This window comes from Nannospalax galili, unplaced genomic scaffold (genome assembly GCF_000622305.1).
Source record: "Nannospalax galili isolate Female #2095 unplaced genomic scaffold, S.galili_v1.0 scaffold1617, whole genome shotgun sequence".
NCBI lineage: Eukaryota > Metazoa > Chordata > Mammalia > Rodentia > Spalacidae > Nannospalax > Nannospalax galili.
Genome location: NW_008340915.1, coordinates 1,700,498 through 1,723,581, shown reverse-complemented (window position 1 = coordinate 1,723,581; position 23,084 = coordinate 1,700,498). Strand labels below are relative to the sequence as shown.

At 38.2% G+C, this 23,084-nt stretch overlaps 1 protein-coding gene across 2 annotated transcripts in view; it reads right to left on the bottom strand.

The window, feature by feature from the left end:
- Window positions 1-23,084, bottom strand: part of Chchd3 (coiled-coil-helix-coiled-coil-helix domain containing 3) — a 279,953-nt gene that overhangs the window by 154,631 nt on the left and 102,238 nt on the right. For both annotated transcript variants that reach the window (XM_008836074.3, XM_008836075.3), the window contains exon 4: window positions 21,182-21,299. In XM_008836074.3, the coding sequence (XP_008834296.1) occupies window positions 21,182-21,299 (118 nt within the window). The remainder of the gene's footprint in view (window positions 1-21,181; window positions 21,300-23,084) is intronic.

The window sequence follows — 23,084 nt, the reverse complement described above, 5'->3', positions numbered from 1 at the left end:
TGCTCTTTAAAATAAGATCACATAAAAATGATGTACCTCTGAGGGAGAGAGGACAAGGAAGGGAAGGGAGAGGGGATATGAAGAGCAGGACTGTTAGAAAACGAACTGAATTATCAGATGAGATGGAAAGGGCTTGAAAAAGTATGCAGCCCTCCAGGTCTTGATACCAGCAAATGGCCCTCTTAGATTGACACCAAAGCCCTACCTACCAGGCTGCCAAGAGGCACCAAGAGAAAGGTAATGCCTGGCTTCCTTCAGGCCCTCAGTTAGTTTTTCACACCAAAGGAGGCACAATAGTCATATATTTTAAAAATATTCATGTCCACCTCCCACCCTGTTAAATTTGTACTGGGGAATATATATTGTGTAAGAGCTTGAAAAGGGTCCTTTTTATTTTGTCCCTTTTTTACAGAGCTCCATATTGAACCTAGGGCTTGTGCGTGCTGGACAAGCATGCTGTCACTGAGCTACAACCCCAGTCTGGTTTGTTCTTTTGGGTGCTATGCATTGAACCCAGGGGCCCCTTTCATGCTATGTAAATATTCTGACACTTAGCTACAACCTCGGCTATTGGCAAGGAGCCAAAATGAATAAACCAACTTGCCATCTACCACCCTAGAAGCACATAACTCTTCCTTTTGCACCAGCATCCAGAGTTGGAGAAGAACACAAAGGAAGTGCAAACTCACAGCTGTAAAAGTTGGCTACAGGTTTTACAAAGAGCAGTGAAGGACAGGAAGTACAGCAAAGAATTTAACAATAAACAATCCTGTCCGGAGTAACACGAAGCCCAAGGGGTTTTTAACGACAGAAGAGAAAGCACTTGAGCTAGCCCTAAATAGATAGATAGATGACAAGTTCACTTTCAAAGCAAATACAATAAACCTAGGCAGTAAAGGGTTTGCTAGCATAGGTGCCTGATAAAAAGTGTTATAATACCAGAGGCTCAAAATCTGCACTAACAATTTGCCAATGGAATCAAGTTATAGACTGCAGTAAAACCAAATGCTCATTACTCACAAAACGATTTTAAATGTCCACCTTTTTCAATAGTCGTTGGCTCCTCGGCACTAAAGAAAAATGAGAATGGGGGAGTAGGGGTTGACACTAAAATATTGCATCTTTAGAAAGATTTTAAGGTGTTCCAAAGAGGTCTCTTATAGCTGTCTATAAAGAAAAAGCCAATGTAACCATTATTTACTCACTTTAGAACCATGTGGCAATAAACTCAGTATTACATTCAATACCTCACTCCATTTAAACAATAGCTGCCTATTCTAGTCAGTTATAAGAACTATTTAAAGAGCAAGTCCTCTGTTTATATGTAAAAGCCCATGAACTCATTTCATCAGATTTTCATTATGGTAATTCCTTGGTGATACTTTATTTAAAAAAAAAAAAAAAAAAAAAAAAGATAGTCCTCTATATAACTTCTAGCAGCCTTACTAAGTGATTATAACCTCAAATGTTATACATTTAATAGATTGCCATAAGGCATTCAGATTTAATAAAGACTCTAACGATACCAACCAGAGCACACAGATACAAGGCCCATCACCTGCCTACCTCCTGCCTTCCTCAGAGGGGAGGCTGTGCTCTTGGCTCCAGCAATGCTCCTGGGTCGTGAGCTACAGTTCTACCACCTTCCAGACTGCTTGTGAGGCTCCCTGACATCTTGCTCTTATCTCCCAGAACAGGCGTAACATTTGCTTGACCACAGCTGCCCAAAATAGGTCCAAATGGCCATTATCTCAAGATTCAGCCTGTGGGACAACCCAAAGAGCTTCACAGTTGACTCTTTCCAGGTCTTGTGATCATCTTTACTCTGCTAGCTATCTCAGGGGTCACAAGAGAGCCACTCAACTTCTGGCTCTCACAAGGACAACAAAATTTCTATTCAGTAAGCAATAGTGTCTTTCAAGAGTAAACTCGGTACTGAAACACAAGTGTAAATGACAAGCTCTTTCCTCCCACCCCAACAAAAAAGTTACTTTTAAAGTGAGAGAGAAACACATACTTCATCAGATATACTTGATTCAAACATAACTTCTGGCTCACCTGGAACATCTCAGTTTAGATATGTACAGTTACCTTAGTCTTGAGAAAATTATGAATGAAGCCCACTTTGGCCTGATGCAGTTAACTCTTTTTGCCTATACTATTATCACTCTAATGCCTGCCCTATGTTCTCCACAAAATTCCTCTAAAATGAAGGCAGGAAAGGCCCTACCAGCAAGCTTTCCTCTCAGGAGTGAAGGCACAGAGCAAGGCCTCTAGAAATGGTAAAAAAAAAAAAAAAAAATGGGGAAGAGACCCTGTTCTAGAAGGACCTGTGAGTCAAAAGGTCCCAAATTTTCTCACTGCCTGCCCAGGTACTTTTCTCACTGCCTGCCCAGGTACATCTCCAACAAATTTCAACTATAAAAGAGATTATTTCCCTAAGTATGAGGGAAGGGAAAGTGCTCCTATATCACTACTATTCTCCCCAGTTCCAAAAAATACAAACCCATGGGTGTGGACAAAGCAAACATCTCTGCATCCTACAGCCACTGGAGTGCCTGTCCCCACTGGAACTGTCTACTTTCTGCATCATTCACAACTGCAAGACAAAAAAAGCATTTAGTTTTTTCATGTAGAAAGTAGAGACTGTCACAGTTCACTCAATGTGTCAGTCTAGCTAGGCTATATTGTTCAGATGTTTGGGTAATTACTAATTTTAGCTATAGCTATAAAATTTGGGGGTATTTTATTTTTATTATTATTTTTTTAAAGATGAGATTAACACCAAAATCAGTGGACTCTTGAGTAAAACGTGTTATCCTCCATACTGTGGATAGTATTATTAAAGAAAAAAAGTATTCTACATGTGATGGTTAATAGTGCCGATTTGACAGGATCTGGAATCACCTAGGAAACAAGTCTCCAGGCATACCTATGAGGGATTAGGCTAGCCTTAATTGAGATGGGAAGGTCGCCTGGGCTTGGGTCCTGGACTGTATAAAAATGAGGAAGCTAGCTGTGCATTTGTTGCTCTCTGCTTCTAGACAGCAGATGTGAGGTGACCAGCTGCCTCAAACTCCTGCCACTGTGGCTTCCATGCCATAAGAGTTGAAACCCTCAAACTGTGAGTAAACATAAGCATTTCCTACCCTAAGTTGTTCTTGTCATAGTATTTTATCATGGCAGTAAGAAAGTAAATAATATATCATAAGAATACTGAAAACAGTAAGGCAGACTTTATTCAAAGTAGGCCAGGGTGGGACGGATAGAGCTCCCTTGGAGGGTCCTACCATGGGGAAGAGACTGAACTCAGTCACAACTATAACAAGGACAAGTAGAGAGCTGCAACAGAGGATGGGGTGGGGAGGCAAGGGACTCAGTGTATGGAAAGTTACCAAATGAGAATATGAAGGATAGGAGTGCCTGGGGTTAAACCAGCTTGCTGAAGACAGGCCAGGGTGATGTGGTGTCAGGAGTGGTCAGAGGCACACAAGGGACAATCTCCCTAAAATGACTTAGCAGTATTCTTGATCCAATTGGGTTCTAAAAGATCACTGGGGGAACTCAAAAACGCCTAGTCAAAAGGGACTCAGGTATCTGACTTTACAAAGGAGAGAGTTTGTCAGGTTTCATCCAAGCAGTTTAAAGTCTTAGGAGAAAAGAGACTAAAGTCCCTAAGGAATTCTACCTCCTGGCTGCATTCACTCAAGATAACAGCTTCAGGAGCCAGTCTGCTAGCCTGCCCCAAAGTTTTCAGACTTGACAGTCTGTGATCACATAACACAACCCAGCAATTTCTCACCCTGCCTCTCCGATACACACACGTACAACCATCCTTTCCATCCGTCTTTTTCTCTAGAGAAACCTGAACAACAGGTTTGGCTTGGCTTTGTACACAGTTTGTCGTTATGTGGCCTAGCCTGGCATCTAATTCCTGATCCTCCTGCCTCAGTCACCCAGGTACTGAGATTACAAGTGTGCATTGCCACACCAGACTTGTTATACAAGCTTAAAGAATGGTTTTTTAAAACATTGTATTCTGGGCTGGAGAGATGGCTCAGCAGTGCTTGCTGTTCTTGCACAGGATCCAAGCTCAGTTCCCAGCACCCACTTCAGGCAGCTTACAACTAACTGCTATAGCTTCACCTCCAGAGGATCAGATACCCTCTTCTGGCTTCTGTGGTACCCACACACATGTGGTACTCATAATCACGAACACATAAATAAAATTAGTAAAATTACATTTTAAAAAATATTTTAAAAATAGTTCTCTAATTCAATGTCAGAACTGTCTAAAATCAAAGATGAACGTGCCCTGAACAATTATAAGGCATTTTATAGGTATAGAGTAGCCCAAAATAATGGTGAAGACATTAAATAAGAGAATTAAACACTGCTAACTATTTTTAGTCCTTTAGTGTAGACCCAGTACCCCATTCTCTTTAATTCCTCAGTGACTGGCATCAGTATTAAGCACTAATTCCTTCTATAAAATATAGGGCAATGATTTTCTTAATGCAAATATCTGATTGCATCCCTGACATACAAACCACATTGTCTAGCATATAGCAGGTCTTCAATAAATAATTCTTGGCTGATTAGAAACATAAATGAAATACAATCACAGAGATAGTCAATGAAAAATCAAGAAGAAAAAGTATACTTTTTTTTTTAACTAAGAGACATTGATTATGATGGGCAAGCCACATTGTAAATAACAAGTATTATTATAATTCTACATAAATATGTCATTGTAATCGTACAATGAAGTTTCTAAGTTATCATTCTCTGTATTTGGTGGTCTGTATTTGGTCTGCCTTTGTCCACAGAAAGGAACAGAGAGAGAGGCTAGGAACATTTACCCACGATCTCAGCAGACATAATAGTGCCCTTGAAGAAAACTGATAAGCAGCACAGGCCATTTCCCCATCAGTTAAGGAAGATTATGCTCTAAGGCACCAGTTTCACTGTCCAGAAAGTTAAAGCATTAATCTCTGTCCAGCCACTTAAGCATCTTTGGTGTGGAGGAGGGTAGACGGTAGAAGGGCAGTGGAGAAAACAGCAGCACACTAGACCAGAGAATAGGAGTTACATCATTCAAACCAAAAAGAGTCCTACAGTTAAGGATTTAGGATGGAAGTTGTATAAGGGGTTGTTCTAGATCACTGAGATTGAACCCAGGACTGAACTTGCATGTTAGGGAAATTCTCTACCACTGCTATATCCCCAGGCCCACAGGTCTGTTCAAGAGCTTTCAATCGCAAACACCCTCTGTGTACCTGGACACTCAGGAAGTAGGTTGCCCATCTTCACTGGAACTTCTAATCACAAGGCAGCCCTTCTGGCCAATGATTCTTTGAGACTATCTGCAAACTACCAAGAAGAAGACTGAGCGTCTTTCCACCCCCACTCCTCAGAAAAAATCCCTAGAGATGTGGCTACTGCTCCTATCTGTCACTTTATTTTTGAGACCCCTGGGCCTCTCTTGACAGGGGTTAGGTAGGGTGACTCCTAAGAATCCCTTCAAGCTCTAACAAGGAATGCAATGATTATACAAGATGTTTTGCCACTGTCCCCTCCAAGACTGATTCGTGTGTCAAGGAGTGAGGTCTCTAAAACGACAGGTACTGGGCAAAACTCAAATGGCTGCACCACTTTAATCTGATGAGGCTTTCAGATCACTGAGCATCCAAGCACTGGGCACACGTTTCGAATCCCTTCCTTCAGTGAAATTCTGAAGAAAAGCCCACATGGCACATAGCTCTTAAGTTGTTACTGGAAACAACTTCAGACCACCCAACAAAAGGCCTTGGCAAAGGAACTGCACTTCTAAATATGTGTTTCTTTATGTATTTACTCTTGTATGTGCACACCACATCAGGCATGTGGAGGCCAGAAGACAATTCTGGGGAGTCAGTTCTCTCCTGTCATCTTGTAAGATCTGTGTACAAAATTCAGGTCATCAGGCCTCCATTCAAATGCCTCTACCTGCTAAGCCAGCACTTGGGCTCCAATATTGAACCTTAAAAAAAACCCAGTTTATTTGTGGTCCCAGCAATTTGCAGAGACCTATGAATCAACCAAAAGACCAAATTATCACTTTAAAATGAGATTTACATCAGTCAAGAAGAACGGGCCTATGAGACCTCCTACCAAGACATGGTTTTTTTCTACAGACTGCAGAGAAGCCAAGTAATAACTTGGGGGAGGGGCTTATCTGATCATATTTATAACCTAAATTGTGATGTCCTGAGGAAAAGATAAATGGTTATAATAATCTCCAGAGAAGAAAATACCTACTAGGGCTGGACAGTTGTTAGACCAGGACAGGATACCACCACCACTCCTTATCTTTTTAAATCACTTCTTCCACTTTGTATATTAAACTCTTGTTCTACAGAATTGATGGTTAACAATATATTCTGCTTTACTACACGTAAGTATAAAATTAATATTTAAGAGACAGACAACATGGGAATCTATTTGGCAAGAAAAAGATAAAATTTTAAAAAAATACAATCTTAGTAACAAAGCTTTCTATCTCTGTAGATACATATAAATAATAAAAAGTATTCTGCTTTTTAAATTTTTTAAAAATACTTTCTTATTTTTATTTTATGTGTGTAAGTGTACTGCTTACATGTAGGTAGGCGCACCTGTGTCATGCAATGCCCGTGGAGGTCAGAAGAGGGTGACAGATCCCCTGGAACTGGAGTTAGCCACCATGTGGGTACTAGGAATCAAATCCAGGTCCTCTGGAAAAGCGGCCAGTGTTCCTCACCACTGAGCCATCTCTCCAACCCCCAGTATCCTGATGTTTAATCTAGTAAGCATTGTGTTTTAAACAGTTGATATTAATCTGAAAACTTTGAAGACTGAAAAATAAGGATTGCCTTTACTCTTTCTTAAAACAGATCAATGTATTCAAATCAGCTGCAGGCAACTTTTGCTCTAGAGTCATTCAGTAGTTATAGTAAGAAAACAGTTTATTTTTTCATTATTGAAGCAAAATCATTTTACCTTCACCTAAGTTCCTAGCAAGGGCTGGGGATGTGACTCAGTTGGTAGAGTGCTTGCTGAGTGTGCATGAGGATTTGATTCCCTATACTGCATAAACAAGTTGTGGTGGCACATATAAAATGAAAATATATATGATGTATATGATATGTATATACATACATAAATATATGAAAATATATTGCCACATAAGCCTTAAATAAAAATAACCTGTGTCCCCACAGAACCTTTAGGCCTTATTAACATCCCCATAGTTAAGGAGGCAATTTAGCAAACTGAGAAAGGAAGAGGTATACAATTTCTTCTTCAAATACTGCTTAATACTACTTTTGCCCAAGCAACATGGATACATCAATGGTAGCCTCATCAAATTAGACACCCCTGTGCACTTCCTCCACTTATTTTATCAAGAAAGAAAGAGAAATGAGAGCTTCACAGCAAATGAGGAAGAAGGTAAGGCCTTACTCAATCAGTGAAAATATATTTTGGAGGCCCAGAGCAAATCACATCATGACTCTACTTATAACCAAAATGAGCTCTAGCTCCCCAAATTCATGTACCAAGAACGTTTTCGGGCTTCTGAAAAATATGTACTACATCTGGAGAAACAACCTCTAAGTCTTGGATCAAACTGTGAATGCTCTAAGAGCCTTCCATCACTACAAGCTGCCTGCTACCTGCTTCTGTCCCAGCCTCAGTGATGGGGTCTTTGTGCAGCTTCTGATGATAGACGTTAATAGAAATGCATGGATGGATTTACAGCTGGCGTGGATCAATTTCTAGTTATTTTACAATTATTGATTAGGGAGTCTCAAATAGGTTTGATACTTGCCAGACAAAAAGCTAAAACCGCCCCCCCTTCATAAATCTTGAGAAAAAGCCAAAGAAACATGAAAACTGATATATTCTGGAAGCAGAGCATGCCAAGACAAGATTATAACCAACTCAAAGCTGAGAATCAAGAAACAAATAATGTCTCTAGAATGGAGCCTGAGAAACGTGTCGGCCTGGCAGTTACTCTCCTCACAGCAGCCACCTTTGTGGCAGTGGGAACTGATGGAGGCTTTTTCCCTTCAAGTAAAAGATTTCTGTCAGGGTGAACATATTTTAATCCAACATATGCTTTTGTACCATGTCATTTACATGGACAAAACTTAACTACTTCAAGAGTATGCTTTTGTTGTGTCACTCTATAGGCCCAGTACATGTGTTCCCAAGGCCTACTACACACACACACACACACACCCACACACACACACACACACACACACACACACACACACACACACTCAAAGAGAGGAGAGAGGTTGAGGGAAACAATATTATAACACACATGCCAAGCATATGTATTGCTATTGCTGCGCCTTGGAAATGCTGATATACAAGATGGAGGCACAGTTAAATATGCTGCATTCTAAATGATGGTATTTAGAACTTGTTCTTTTTGATGCCTTCATGACTGGAAATGAGCCAGTCTCTTTATAAAACACTGAGTTCCATAAGGAGATTAAAAAAAAAAAAAAAAAAAAGAAACAGGGATATAGTCTGTCACCCATGCATGACAGGGAATGACAAGAAACATTCTAAAGATGCCACTGTCCATATGCCACAAATTTAACATGGGCAAAGGAGAGCTTAGAAAGGGGAAAAATGTCAGAAGGCACACAGTTCACATTAAAAATTAATAAATGATCTTTAATGAGGAAAACGAATGAAACAGAAAATAAGATTTGAAAAATGAAGCACTAAGAAGTAGGGAAAGGGTTAAACTACCATAATATAGACATTCAAATCACAATTTCTTTTTAATTGCTGGTTATTTTCTTGTTGCCTTTATTGAAGAATAATTGACAAATAAAAATTATATATATTTCAGGTGAATAAAAAGATGGTTTGATATATGTATACATTGTAAACTGATTATCACAATCGCATTAATTAACATGTCTGTCACCTTTCATGGTAATGCTTTTATAATTAGAAGATTTACTTCCATAGCAAATTTCAAGTACACAATATATTATTACAATAACTATGGTCACTATGTTATATAATACATCCAAAGAACTTATACACAGCATAGCTGCAACTTTGTGCCCTCTGATCAATCTTATTTTCCCAACACTCAGCCTCTGGCAACCTCTGCTGCTTCTGAGTTCAACTCTTTGAATCTACCTATGAAATAATACAGTTATTGTCTTTCTGTATCTGGCTTACTTCATTTAGCATAGCATCTTTCAGGTTGTTCAATGCTGTTACAAATTTAGGCCATTTAATAGTCATTTTAAATGTATAAAGTATACTAATTTCTGTTTATATCTTAAAATATCATTTTTTTTGTTTGTTTGCTAACAAAGCCTTAGGTCTTCATTTTAAGTCAATGAACCCTAGCAGAAAGACCCTATCCAAGACTCTAAGAAACTAAAACTCTCACTGTGACCCTTCTCGTGCAGCAGCTGTCTGGAAGCAGCTATACGTATGCCTGTGACCCAAGCACTTCAACTCATCAGAGTAAGTTTTCAATGACAAAAATCCAATTTAACCAAGGAAATAAAGGCTTTCAACTTTAACTATTTTTCTTTTTTTCTTATTTTTGAAATGGGCTTTTTTTTTTTAATAACTAAAGAAAATTAAAATAGATGTGACTCTTGGAACTGGTAGCCTATTCATAAAATGAAATTACTTTAGGAAAAGTCAATTTATAAACACATAGAACTTTGCATTTTCAAAGAACCCTGTATTTATATATTTACTCATCAAGGTAATAGGTTTGAAAGAGAAATACGTTAAATACTTTGTCCTCATTTTAAAAAGATGGAAACAAAGGGCATAAAGAAAAGGAAGCAATTTGTCTAAAATTACATGGACTAGAACCTAGAAGGGAAGGATGGAGAGAAGACTATTTCAGATGAAATTACTACCCAGAAAACTCTGTGGGAAAAATAAGAATGGAGTTCACTTTTTAACGGCGTTTAATGATATAACTCAGATGCCTGGTATATAGCATCTCTGATTTACAAAAAGAAAATTTTCCAAAGCATTTATTTTGCATAAACTTGCCGACAATATAAAGTATTAATCTGTATGGCTACATGAGACCATCACATATCTCCTCTCCCCCTTCATTTACCCTACTTTCTTCTGACTAAAATTCTGGCAATGGTATTTGCAAATTATGTTTAAAATGTAATCCAAGGGTGTTTCAACTAGCTACAATTTTTGAACCTAGACTACATCCTGCACAATGAGGAAAAACTGCTAAAGAACATTGTTGAAAGAACTGACAAAATCAGAATCTGTAATAAAGATTAAGATAGTCAGTCACTAGTGTTAAACTTCTTGACTTCTGACCACTGCACTTGATTACAGAACAGACTCCAATTTTTCACAGGTAGACCCATTCAGGATTAAAATGATTATATCTCAAATGAATACACACAATATACACATTATGTAATTATGTACATAATATACATAATATATAAATAAATATTAGTGTATAACAAATATAATTAGATACAGAGAATGAAAAAGAAAATGTGATGTTTGAAAATATATATATATATAGGTTATGGTCATTAAAGTGTTCTCACAACTTTTCTATAAGCTAAAAATTAATTCAAAGGAAAAAAATTTAATAAATGAATTTTAAGGGCTGGAGGGATGGCTCAGCAGTTAAGCTGTTCTTCCACAAGACCTAGATTTAATTCCCAGCACCCACATAACAGCTAGCAATGGTCTGTAACTCCAGTTCCAGAGGATCTGACACCCTCCCCTGACCTCTGTGGGCATTGCACAGCACAGGTGCACTTAGACAAAACACTCATACACAAAAAATAAAAATAAATTTAAAAAATAAATGAGTGAGTTCTAAAACTGTCATTTCTTGGGTGTGTGTGTGGGGGTGTCCTCCTCGGGACCTAGAGCTTGTTAATTATACTAGGCTTTTTATATGGATACTGGAGATGAACACAGGTCCTCGTACTTGACAGCTTTCTCCCAGGTCCCTAAAGCTGTCATTTTTGACAGTGCCTTTACTTTGACTACATCAAGATGTTACACATTACACACACATGCACATATAATCTAGCAATGTTCATTATGCTATGTTTTTAATTTTTAAAATAGATTACTCCAGGGATTAGAAAGGGAAATTGGAAAAATACATTAATAAGTCTATAATTACATTCTTATTTTTTTTCTTTCATCTTCTTTTAGCTTAACAAATCTCCAATAGTCAGCAGCATCATTTTTCAAACTCTAGTCAGACTTGAGTTTATAAGACAAAGCTGTAATACAACTTTACTTTAAATTTCTTAAGTTCAATAAAAAACACAAAAGTAATTGAATCTACTCCATGAGTAAAGTGCACATTGCTAATAGATACAATTACTTTTAAAAATAATCTACTACAGGAACAGTACTTTTAACAGTATTTTATTCTAACAAGCAATCCTACCAAATTAGTCTATCTTTGTCATCTCTTTCCTCTCAGGCAAAGACTTTAGAAAGAGGAGGGAGGGAGGGAGGGAGGGACAGAGCAAGGGAGGGAGGAGCTTCCATTGCTTTAGATGTGTATTCTGAAGGCAAAGAAATGGGAAATGGACAAGTACTACCTACCAGGTCCTTTAATCAACCTCCTCTCCTAAAGTACAACACACTGCACCAAACATTTTTTAAATGAGGCTTCAAAAATGACTGTGGAAATACACAAAGCACTTCCCCTAGATCCTCTACCATGTAAAGACTCACATAAGATAACTATTTTAAATACTAAAATTTAAAACTGACAGGGTCTAAACTTTTAAAATTTACAATGGTTTAGTCAGACTTTATAATGTATAGCTCAACATCTTATTCTGAGATAGACTAATCTTAATCCTTGTTAGTAAAATGGTTATGAATATACCACTTCAAGAAGCAGCAACATACAGATGAGAAGAAAGGCTGTTACCTGCTTGGAGGATGAATAAGCCATAACACTATATTTTTGTATTTCCCATGCACATACATCAACACATGATTTTTAGATATTTTATTTGTGCCTAAAGTGATTTCTGCTTCCTGTCCCTAACATTATGCTACTCCTTTCTAAAATAATAAAATCCTCTAGAAATGAAAACAACTAATTAATTACATTGTGCCCAAAATGAGAGCAAGGAGGCACTGGAGATCTGAACTGGAACCCAAAGTCTATTTCTGCACCACTTTGTAGTTTCGTTTCTTTGAGCACTTGTTTGACCATCTCCAACAGGAATGATACATGCCCTCCAACACCATATGCCAAATGAGATACTAGATTTGAAAGTTCTTGGTTAAAGAAAAAGCACTAAAACAAACACCAACAGTTTGAGTTGTGATTCTGATCAGAAATAAAGTTCATGGGCTTTACAACACTAGCTAGGTTTATACCAAGGATTCCAGGAGAGCAGCTAGCTGTGTTCCTGAGAGTCAAGTTTGGATCCTGAAGGTATGATCAGAAAGTTCTTAATTTCTAAGCAGAAAATGAATACTGAGATTATATTACCTCCAATAAAAGTAGCCCATACAACTCACTGGTTGTAGCCCATACAGCCTCATTGGTTATCACACTTTATAAAGAAAATACTAAATAAAAATCTGAAATTAAGTTTAAAGTCAGTGTATGGAATAAGCAAAGGATCTTTAGATACATATAAGAGTGTAGAACTTTATATAAACAACTGTCAAAAAAATAGGGAGAAAGCGAGCTAGAAAATGCTAAATGTTTAATCAACAAATTTCTATGACAATGAAGACATCTCTTAAGTTTACCATAAGTAATCATAAATTATCAGTGCTTGATCATTCCATTACATTTTTTGAAAATAGCTTGGTGCTGTCTGAGTAAATCATATTCTGCCTGGGGCTATGTAGCTTACCTCAAATTATTTCAGAATCATCTAAAATGACTCATTTTTCTATTAAAATGATGAATGGGCTAAATGAGGTATGTAATAAATACTACAGGTTTGTAAACAGATTCCTACTCTGGAGAAAATGGATTCCTAAATTCATCTGGTAATTTTGCCCCTCAGTATTTTCAGGAGAAGTCATCCTTAAATTAAGAGTTAGCAAATAAAAGAGGAGTACCATCAGAACAAAATGGAGAATGCTTTAGGGTTACACAGTAATAAACCCCCACCCCCACCCCATAACCACAAAATAAATATCCCCACACATTAGCAGGGGAAGCTCAGATTGCCAAGGACATAACACGGATCTATCTAAGGTATAGAACAGACATGGAGAGCTGGAATATTCACTAATGCCCAACACACAAACATCTCATTTTATATGGACTACCACAGAATCAACAGGAACGCAATTTAATTTTCTACTGAAATCACTAAACCACTGGTTCTCACACAGCAGGTTGAAAAGCAATTCATGAACAAAGGCTGTATCAGAACTGACAGTGGTGAGATTTGCCATGAAGGCAAAGTAGAAAGGGTGCTACTGGATACAGGGGTGCTCATCGACCTGAGAGTCTCAGTCAAACACAATATGGAAACCCTTACACGGGATCCGCAGAGTTTTGACAGCCTTGATTATACTTATGTTAAACTTCTAATTTGTTACAGGTTAATGCAAACATTGAGTGCCATATTTCTTGGCCTCTTCAGGAGGAAATGAGCTTATGGTGTCAGTTCAATAAAATTCTAAAGGCACTAATAACAGTTCATTTCCAACCAAGTCATGAAGCAAATATATTAACAATAAATGCCAAGTCATTATCAAGAGATGGAATTACAAGCAGCCCTTTGCCCCTTAGTTACCTATAGATTTTTACTCTGTGCTCTCCATATCTCACCTGGACACCCATAACGACCAAAGTGATAGGATGTCAATAAGCTATTTGTGGCAGGGCTATCACACAGGATACCACTCAAGCTGCATTGCCTGCAGTCAAATGGTTTGCAAGTAACTTGATAAATTTTCAAAAGGCCATTGAAAATGAAAATATGACAATACATTCTAAGTAGGGTTGCTCTCTACAAATATGATTAATTGGCCCTCGTAACTTCCAAAGCATTAAAGTCGCCCTTTCCAACTTCTCTAATCACCTGTCAAAAAGACCCACAGTCCGAGTGAACTGCAGTCACCCCTAAATTGAGTTGAGTAGGAAGGTTCCCCATTCTTGACAGAGATTTAATCACTTCTTCTAGAAGGACATTCAGTCATGCTCCATCTCCAGGCCTCACTATCTGAGAAGTACAATATCATGTTTCCCTAAGGTTATCTGATGATAAGATTCTAGGTATTTCTGCTACCTGGATGAGCAGGGGGTTCACCAATGCACATTTAAGAAATACACTTATCTGAGTACATTTTAAGTATGCAGGGAATGTTTATACCTGGAACTGCAGGCATTTGTTCTTTGGGCTCTACACATAAAGGGTAGGCTGGCAAACTGAAACAAAGCATGCTTCTCCTCAAGCACTGTAGAAGCAAAGAGACCCAGGGCTGTCTACCACTCCGCAGAATATCTGATTAACAATCACTTCATAGGGTTGTGTACATTCCAGCTGACAATTATACCATAACACAAAGGAAGCAGAACCACTCATACTAACAAAGAACATAGAAGGAGAAAACAATGTGAATTCGTCTTGGAAACTGTACTGGCCCGCTGAATCCAAATGCACAGGAGGCCAAATGACAGTGTGCCTCCATGCTCACCTGTCTGCAGGGATGCTGCCCTTTGACATTCCTCATGAGCTATTAACTAAGCAAGAGCTGAGAAGCAGATTTGCAGATGATTCCAGATCCTGTTCTTACCAATATCCTAGGGGGAAAAATATCTATAACCTAAATGACTCACGTCCATCAAACATAAGGTGGAAATTTGTATGGTTAAGTAATCTTCAAAAGCAAAAATCTCTAAATCATTAGCTTTATTTTTAGCAATCAAAGCAAAGAAGTAGACTGTGCGCATCCAAATAACCATGGCTGAGTGTGTACTGCAAGAAAACTAGTACACTAATTACATGACCATGGGGAAAACTTTGACAATGGAAATGATCAAAGCACTCAACTGCACCAAAAAATAGGAGGAAATTGTTAAACTATCTTTAAGTGCTCAATAAATGAACCCAGGATAACCAGATTTAACCTGAAATTTTGACTCCCTGTCTAATAATGATATTAAACACCCCTGTCTGGGGGTGATCACTCACTCTTGCTCTCCGATTGCACAGAGCTTTGCAGGAAGAACCTTACTGGTCCCTTCAAAAATCACAGCTCTAACTACATCCTGTGCCCTGGGTAGCACCTTGCTTAGTCTGGGCTGCAGTGGTATTCTAATCTTCTTCCTTTAATTTAGTCATTTTTCTCCACACCCTACATTCAAAACCTTTTTCTCCTTTACCATGAAATTTCAACTGTCACAGTCTGAAGCACAATGAAAACACAGAACTGAAAAGCACACAGCACAAAATCAATCAATTCTTGATTGCTTCACTGGTGCATTTCAGACAAAGAGGAAACTGGGGTGAAAAGTGACATTTTGGTGAAAGTCACTTAAATTTGCAAAGATGAAATTCATGCATTCACTCATTCTCTTTTTTTTTTGGTGTTCTTTTTCAAAACCATATAAGGTTTTACAAATTCCCAAATATGGAGGCTGGAGAGATGGCTGAGCAGTTAAGAACACTGGTTCTTCTTGCAGAAGACCCAGGTTTGAATCCCAGCACCCACATGGCACCTAACAACTGTCCATAACTCTAGTCCCAGGGGATCCGACAGCCTCTTCTGACCTCCGCGGCCATTGCACGACACGGGTGCACTTACCTACGTGAAGGCAATACACACATACAAAAAAATTTTTTTTAAAAATTAAAAAGTAAAAAAATTCTCAAATTTTTAACCTAAGAGAAAACCCAAAGAATAAGAAAAAGCTTCCCCACAAACACTATACAGGAGACTCTTTGAGTAGAACATTTCTGGATCCGTAATTAACAGTATCCTGCACATAATGGGTGTTGAATAAAAATGTTATAGAGACACACAGGAAAAGACTGCAGTACTCACAAAGCGCCATCTCACTGGCCCTTAAGTTAGTTTTGATTCTTCTCTCAACTGCTAAAACCTAAAGTTCTATAAAACTATTTCCCACACAGTTCCTACACCTCTTTCCTCTGCTTCCCTGCAAGCACTTTAAATTAGTGATCGCCTGTTTCAGCTGCATTATTACAAGGCCTTCCTTCTCCTAGCCTCTATGCATCCAGCCATGTCCTCCTCTACTGTGCCCTTCACACTTCACCAGTAAGCTATCAAACGGAGTTTATAATGACTCCAGAGTCCTGCTTCAAACTTTCATATGCATTCCGTCCAGAGTTCTTTACAGGCATATATGCCCTCCAGAATCTCAGCTCTACCAACCACGGCTGCCTCATCCCTCCTCTCTCCTTGGCCTGTGCTTCCCCCTCAGCAGCACCTGGTCCATCCCCATGCATCTATGCTCCCTCTACAGTATCTGATACTGCACAGTCCCACTGCTAACCTTCAGGGCAATCCCTTCTCAGGCTTCAGGACTCAGCTCAGGCTTGCTTCCCTAGAAAGTCCTTGCTACGCTCCACTTCCTTTCCTCCTATTTCTGGGACTTGAGAGCATTCAACTATTCAATCAACATCAACTTCTTACTGTCTGCTGGACACCAGCATAACTCAGGCCAACAGGTGTTTAATGAAAGCATATATAGCAGTGTTAAAGAGAGAGCAGAGTCCCTGCTTCCTTAAAAGAATGAATTCTCAGGGCTGGAGAGATGGTTCAGTGATTAAGAGCACTGGCTGCTCTTGCAAAGAATCTGGGTTTGGTCCCCAGCATCCACATGGTGGCTAACAAACCATCCCTAAGTCCAGTTTCAAAGGATCAGAAGCCCTCTCCTGGCTTCTGCAGGTATTGCACACATTGATGTGCTTACATACATACAGGCAAAGCACTCATTAACATACAAATTTTTAATTAGAAATAAATAACTACAAAATTTAAAAATAAAAAGGAAATTTTCACTGTTCTATATGTATTATAGTGTGAATTTATAATACATGTAAACAGTTAAAAATTATTTTAGTACATGTCTCTTAATATAGTGTGAATTTATAATACATGTAAACTGTTAAAAAATCATTTTAATACATGTCTCCCCAAAATATCATGTGTTTTCTCTCACATGCCATATTTAAACATACATATACACAAACACACAGAAACATACATGTGACATGAAAGCAGAAAGGGAACTATTTGAGGCAAAGCCCACCAGACAGAGAGGAGGGATGGGGTCACTGGGAGAAGTTTATCCCTTATCTTCTTTTAGCTCATATATGATCAAAGTGATATATATGTAGGATGGTGTCATAATCATCAATGAAAACAAGAAGAACACTGATGGAGAAAAACGACAAAGACAGACTAGAACCTATACACCTATCTCACCCACTATACAGTGATCTCCTTGAGGACCTGACTTTGTCTTTCTCACTTAACTCCTTCTGAGTACCTTAGCACCCTAATTTTCATACTGGAAGTACTCAATGAAAGCATCTGTTCCAAGAGTGAAGGAAACTGGGTTAAACTTAGGGTCATAAGGTCCAGGATACTTAAGTAAATACTGCCTTAAATAAATAAATAAGGGCCTATTGTAAAGTTAGATTTAAAAAAAAAAAAAAAGACTAAACAGCTCTGTGATGAATAAGAAATGACTAACATAAAGCCAACATAATTTAATAAGAGAAAAAAAACTGAATCACAATTTAATTGGCATTTTTGCAAAGAAATAAACTATATCTGCAACGTTAAGGCTTCCTGACCTACTGTTCTTTAATTTCAAAAGAAACTCAAATGACACAGCAAATATGAGATTATGCATATAAGATGTCAAAGATACCCAAAACGTCAAGCCGCATTACCTTTGTTTCTTGGTCCTGTCCTCGTTAAGTAGTCTACCTTCATCAGAGGTTCTCACCAGTTCCTGAGATGCTACTTCAATGTGAATTTCACTTAACACATTCAGGCCAACATACCCATCGGTGAGCAGCCTCTCCCAGTCCTCTGGATAAAATCTGATTAAAATCCCGGCATGAGTGACACAGGGTGGAAAGAGAACCTGGCATATTCTTCGAGACTCTAGACTGGGCCTTAACAGCTCCCCCGTTTAAAGCAAGTCTTCTAGAGGGGAAACTTTTGATTAGATCCTATTTAAAAAATTTCAGCAACAGGACCACCATGCCTCTTATATTCAAAGAGCTTTAATAAAATTAGCTGCTAAGACAACTGTAGGAAGAAAAGTCTGCACTTACATCCAAGGAGATAGTGATTTCATGTCGACTGTTAATGAGTAGGGAACTCTGAGACAGGAGTGGTTTTATTTCATAATACAGGATGAGCATCTCTAATCTAAAACTCTTGAGATCTAAAATGCTCCAAAATCCAAAACTAGGTTTTGAATGTGGCTCAGTGGTACAGCATGGGTTCAATCCCAACCGGCAAAACATACATACATGCAGACAGGCAGGTATAAAATATACAACCAAAACCTCAATTGCTGACATGATGCCACTAGGCAAATTCCACCCCTGACCTATGTGACCTTCCTGCCTTTGGAAATCAGACACACACACTAAAAATATTGGAAAAATAGGTCCAGTCTATGTGTATAAGGTATATTTGAAACATCAACTTTATGTTTAGTCTAGGGTCGCATCCTCAAGATCTCTCATCATGTATATGCAAATAAACCGAATTCCTTAAAAATCTAAGATCTAAAATGCCTAAAGTCCAAGCATTTTGAGCAAGAGATACACAATCTACACATCATCACATCGGTTCTAAGGGATAGTTTTCTAGTTACTTCAAATGCATCAAACCCAGAGTTTACTTTCTTGCAAGCTGAAACACTTGGGTTCCAAATAAAAAGGTCATCACTCAGAGGCTCACATAAAGAATGGAGGCAACAGATCCCAGTGCTCACAACAGAAGAATGCCAACATTCTCAGGCTGACTTGCTCATTATCATGGGGTCTGAAGATAGCCACCGCAGCAACCAGAATCACAGGATAACAGAAGGCATAGTATCCACCCGAGCAGATTCTGTTTCAAAGGTTGCAGGATGTAGAATCGGAAGCCGTAAAGCCGATGTGGAATACAAGGAATAGTAGGGGTAAAGAAAAATTTATGCTTCTACACATTAATGAAAAATTACAATATTTTAACTTGTTTTAAGTTTGTTTTTTTTTTATTTCTTGAGATGCAATCTTACTATACATAGCCCAGTATGGAATAGCACTTTCTAATATAGCCCAGATTGGGTTTGGACTCACAACCTTCCTGCCTTTGGACACTAAATGCAGTGATTATAGGGATGTACCACCACTCCTGGTTAATAATTTTCTTTCATAATTTCTACATTTTCTAAATTTTGTCTAATATCTTTGTCTTATTTTAATAATTTTGGGGGAGACTCATTAAAAATATTCAATCATTAAATAGTGAACATACAAAAACATGCACACTGATATAAAAATTTTTGCCATATAGTTAAGTGTTTTGCAAATGTAGAAGCTATTATAAGACTATAAGGGAAAAAAAAATCTATGTATGTTTTGGAAATGCATTCATAAAGAAAAATGTCTTAAATAAGCTTAATGTATAAATGTCTTACACGAACTCAATGGAAAGCAAAAAGAATTATTGAAAAAAATATATTGGGATTGAGAGATCGCCCCAGTTGGTAAAGTGCTTGCCATGCAAACATGAGTACTTGAATTCAATCACCAGGACCCACAGGGGGAGGGAAAAAAAAAACAGACCAGGTGTCACACCACAGTAATTCCAGCACTGGGGAGAGCTAGACATGCAGATCTCTAGGGCTCACTGGTAGCCAGCACAGCCTAACTGGAGAGTCCCAGAACAGTGAGAAACCCTGTCTCAAAAATCAAACAGCAACACCTAAGGAACAATGCCCAAGGTTTGACCTCTGGCCTCTATACATATTTATACATGCATCCACATATAAGTATACACACACACACACACACACACACACACACACACACACACATACACACACAAGTAAATAAACAAACCCAAAATATTAGCAATAATTATCTCTGGATAGTGATGACTTTTAACATATTTTTGGATTTATTTTCTGATCTGTACCTAATGAATAGGTATGTTTTCTACAATAACAAATAACAACAAAGGGAGATTATATTACAAATAATTTAGGATTTACCCAGTAGCTCTGTGGCCGTAGGCAGCAACATACCACTCCAACATTTGTGAACACTTGAGCCAGAAAAAGACCCTCTGAGCCAGTTATCATCCTACTGTATAAATTCTACTTATTGCCTAAGTGCTTTGAGAACTCTATCTGGTCAATATTATGATAAATGGTGAAATGCAGGGGTTGTGAGTACTGTAATTGGCCATCTATACCATACAACCCCAGAAATCAGTAAGAGAGAGATGTGCAAAACAGAACGTACACTGCAAGTTCCTTATGCTTGACTAGTTAAATAAAAATAAAGACAAGTAATAGGTAAGATTTATTAGGTGAAAATAGAGAACAGGCTGAAATATCCTGGTCCAACCAAACCACACCATCACACTACAGAGGAGTCACTTCTGTGTTCAAAGACATCCTGATGCTTTCACATTTTTTTGAGAACTTTCCTCTTTTTATGTCTTGCTATGCGTGTATGTGCACGTGTGTGTGTGTGTGTGTGTGTGTGTGTGTGTGTAAACTGGAAGTTGCCAGTGGGAAGACAAAAGCCAGGGTGCAGGCCCCAGGAGTGTTAAAGACACACACAAAAACATAAAAATAAAAAAATAAAAAACCAGAAACCAAAGAAGCAAAACAGCAAATATGCATTATTCTTCCAGCCATGATACTTGTGTGTGTGTGTGTGTGTGTGTGTGTGTGTGTGTGTTAGTCCTGACTACAACACTTTGCAAGTTACATACCTTAATGTCCCTGACGGCCAATCATAAATCATCAGCTACTTGTAATATACAGAGCTCAAGACAACCTCCACCAAGAAGAGAACTTGAGCTCTAACACTGGCAGAGTGCTTAGCTTTCCCTGAACCTTGAGGATGGCCTCAAGAGTAAGACACCTTTTGTAAACCTGGAGACTCACCAGCTGCTTTGCCTTCGAGCGCTCCTCCTCACTGGATATCCTTTCCCGAAGGATAGCTCTGGTTAACTGCTCATTGGCTGCAGCCCTCTCCCATTCTAGGTCCCTGCCTTGCTTTAAGCTGAAAAGACAAGAACAAAATAGGTTAGAAAAACAATCCTGTGCTGATTCACACTACTTCGTGTTAAATGAAATAACTAAATAAAAAGAAACACACAGCTATAATTTCAAGAGCTGAAATCATCATCTTGGCCCATAATCTATAAAATATATGAACAAAAGTAATCCCCATTTAGTCTCTAGCCACAGATTCACAACAACAGAATTCAAAGACACAAAGCTTATTAATTTAGCTGATAAATATATCTTAAGTTTAATAAACTTCTTAGGAATAACTGAAATCTTCCAACTAAAAATTCCAACACTTGGGGCCTCTATCTACTCTCTGGGCTGGGGAGATGGCTCCATAAGCAAAGTGTTTGCCAAACAAGCATGAGGACCCAAGTATAATCCTAGCACCCATGCAAAAAGCCAGGGGTAGTGGTGTATGCTTGTAATTCCAGCAGTCAGTCAGGAGGCAGAGACAGGAGGATCCCTAGGGCTTGCTGGCCAGCCAACCCAGCCCAGTCTAATACGCAAGCATCAGGTCCCAATGAGAGATCTTGTCTCAAAAATACAGAGTAGACAATGCTCCTAAGGAACAACACCTGCGCTTGATCTCTGGCCTTTCCACATACATACAAAATTGTTAACACATTTTTGTAACAAATATGAAGGTTTACCATCATCTTCCCCTCAAAACTGACCCAAATATTTACTGAACGTGTCAGGCAATGTGTTAAGCAGGGAGGACATGGTAGTGGACACAGTCACATCTTTCTGAGTCTTACTTCAGGGCAGAGATAACCAACCAGAAAAATGATGAAGTCATTCCATGCAATGCATTACTCCAACCTTCCAACAATCCTCATAAGCAAACATAGCAGAAGCTTTAATCAGCAACTCCTCAATGCTAGAAGAACTTAAATTTCCCAGCTTAGCTCCACGTTGATACCATGCATTCCAGACACAGTCTAACCAAGTAAGAGAACAGCAGCAGCTGACCTGCCAGGATCTGTACACAATACTAATTCTATTAATGAGGCATAAGATTGCATCAAGGTTATCAGTAGCCTCATCATGCAATTAGATCATATTAAAGTTACAATCCACTAAAAGTACTCATTGTACGTGATAAAGACTTTGGCACCAATTTTTGCCATAATGCCTGGCACAGAATAGCATTCAGTAGCCCTGAAGGAGAGAACATTTCAGTCTAATCTCATGGACAAAGATTTCCTGATTGTCTTTTCTTCTTTGAGAAAAATAACCCCTCTATACCATCATATCCCCAAAGGTGTAAGCTGTACTTTAAAAAGGAAAGGTGAAATTGTTATGTTGGTGTCATTCGGAGTGAAATCTTCCAAGTGCGAATGACAAGCATCAAATTTTACCTGGTACTAACTCATCAAAGAACCCTTGAAAATAACTAAAGAACATAAAATTTCTTGTTGCTATTTTAAATGCCATCCTGATGCTATGGAAGTCTTGGAAGTTAAGTTGTAACAGATGAAACCATCTTGTAAAATATATTCCAAAATTCTAATGATTTTCCTCAATGATAAACAGGTATGGTTTTGTAGACTGAACAAAGAAAAATAACATAAATATATTATTTTAATTATTTGTTTAATAACCACATACTTAGAAGAAGCAATTCATTACAACAACACTGACATATTCAGTAACAATTTCCAGAGCTAAGATGAATCTCTTTCAAAATTAGTTGTAAATTTTTTTAAGAATTATACTTTTAATCATTATTTTTTTAATTTTTAATAACTACATGATTAGAAGAAGCATTTCA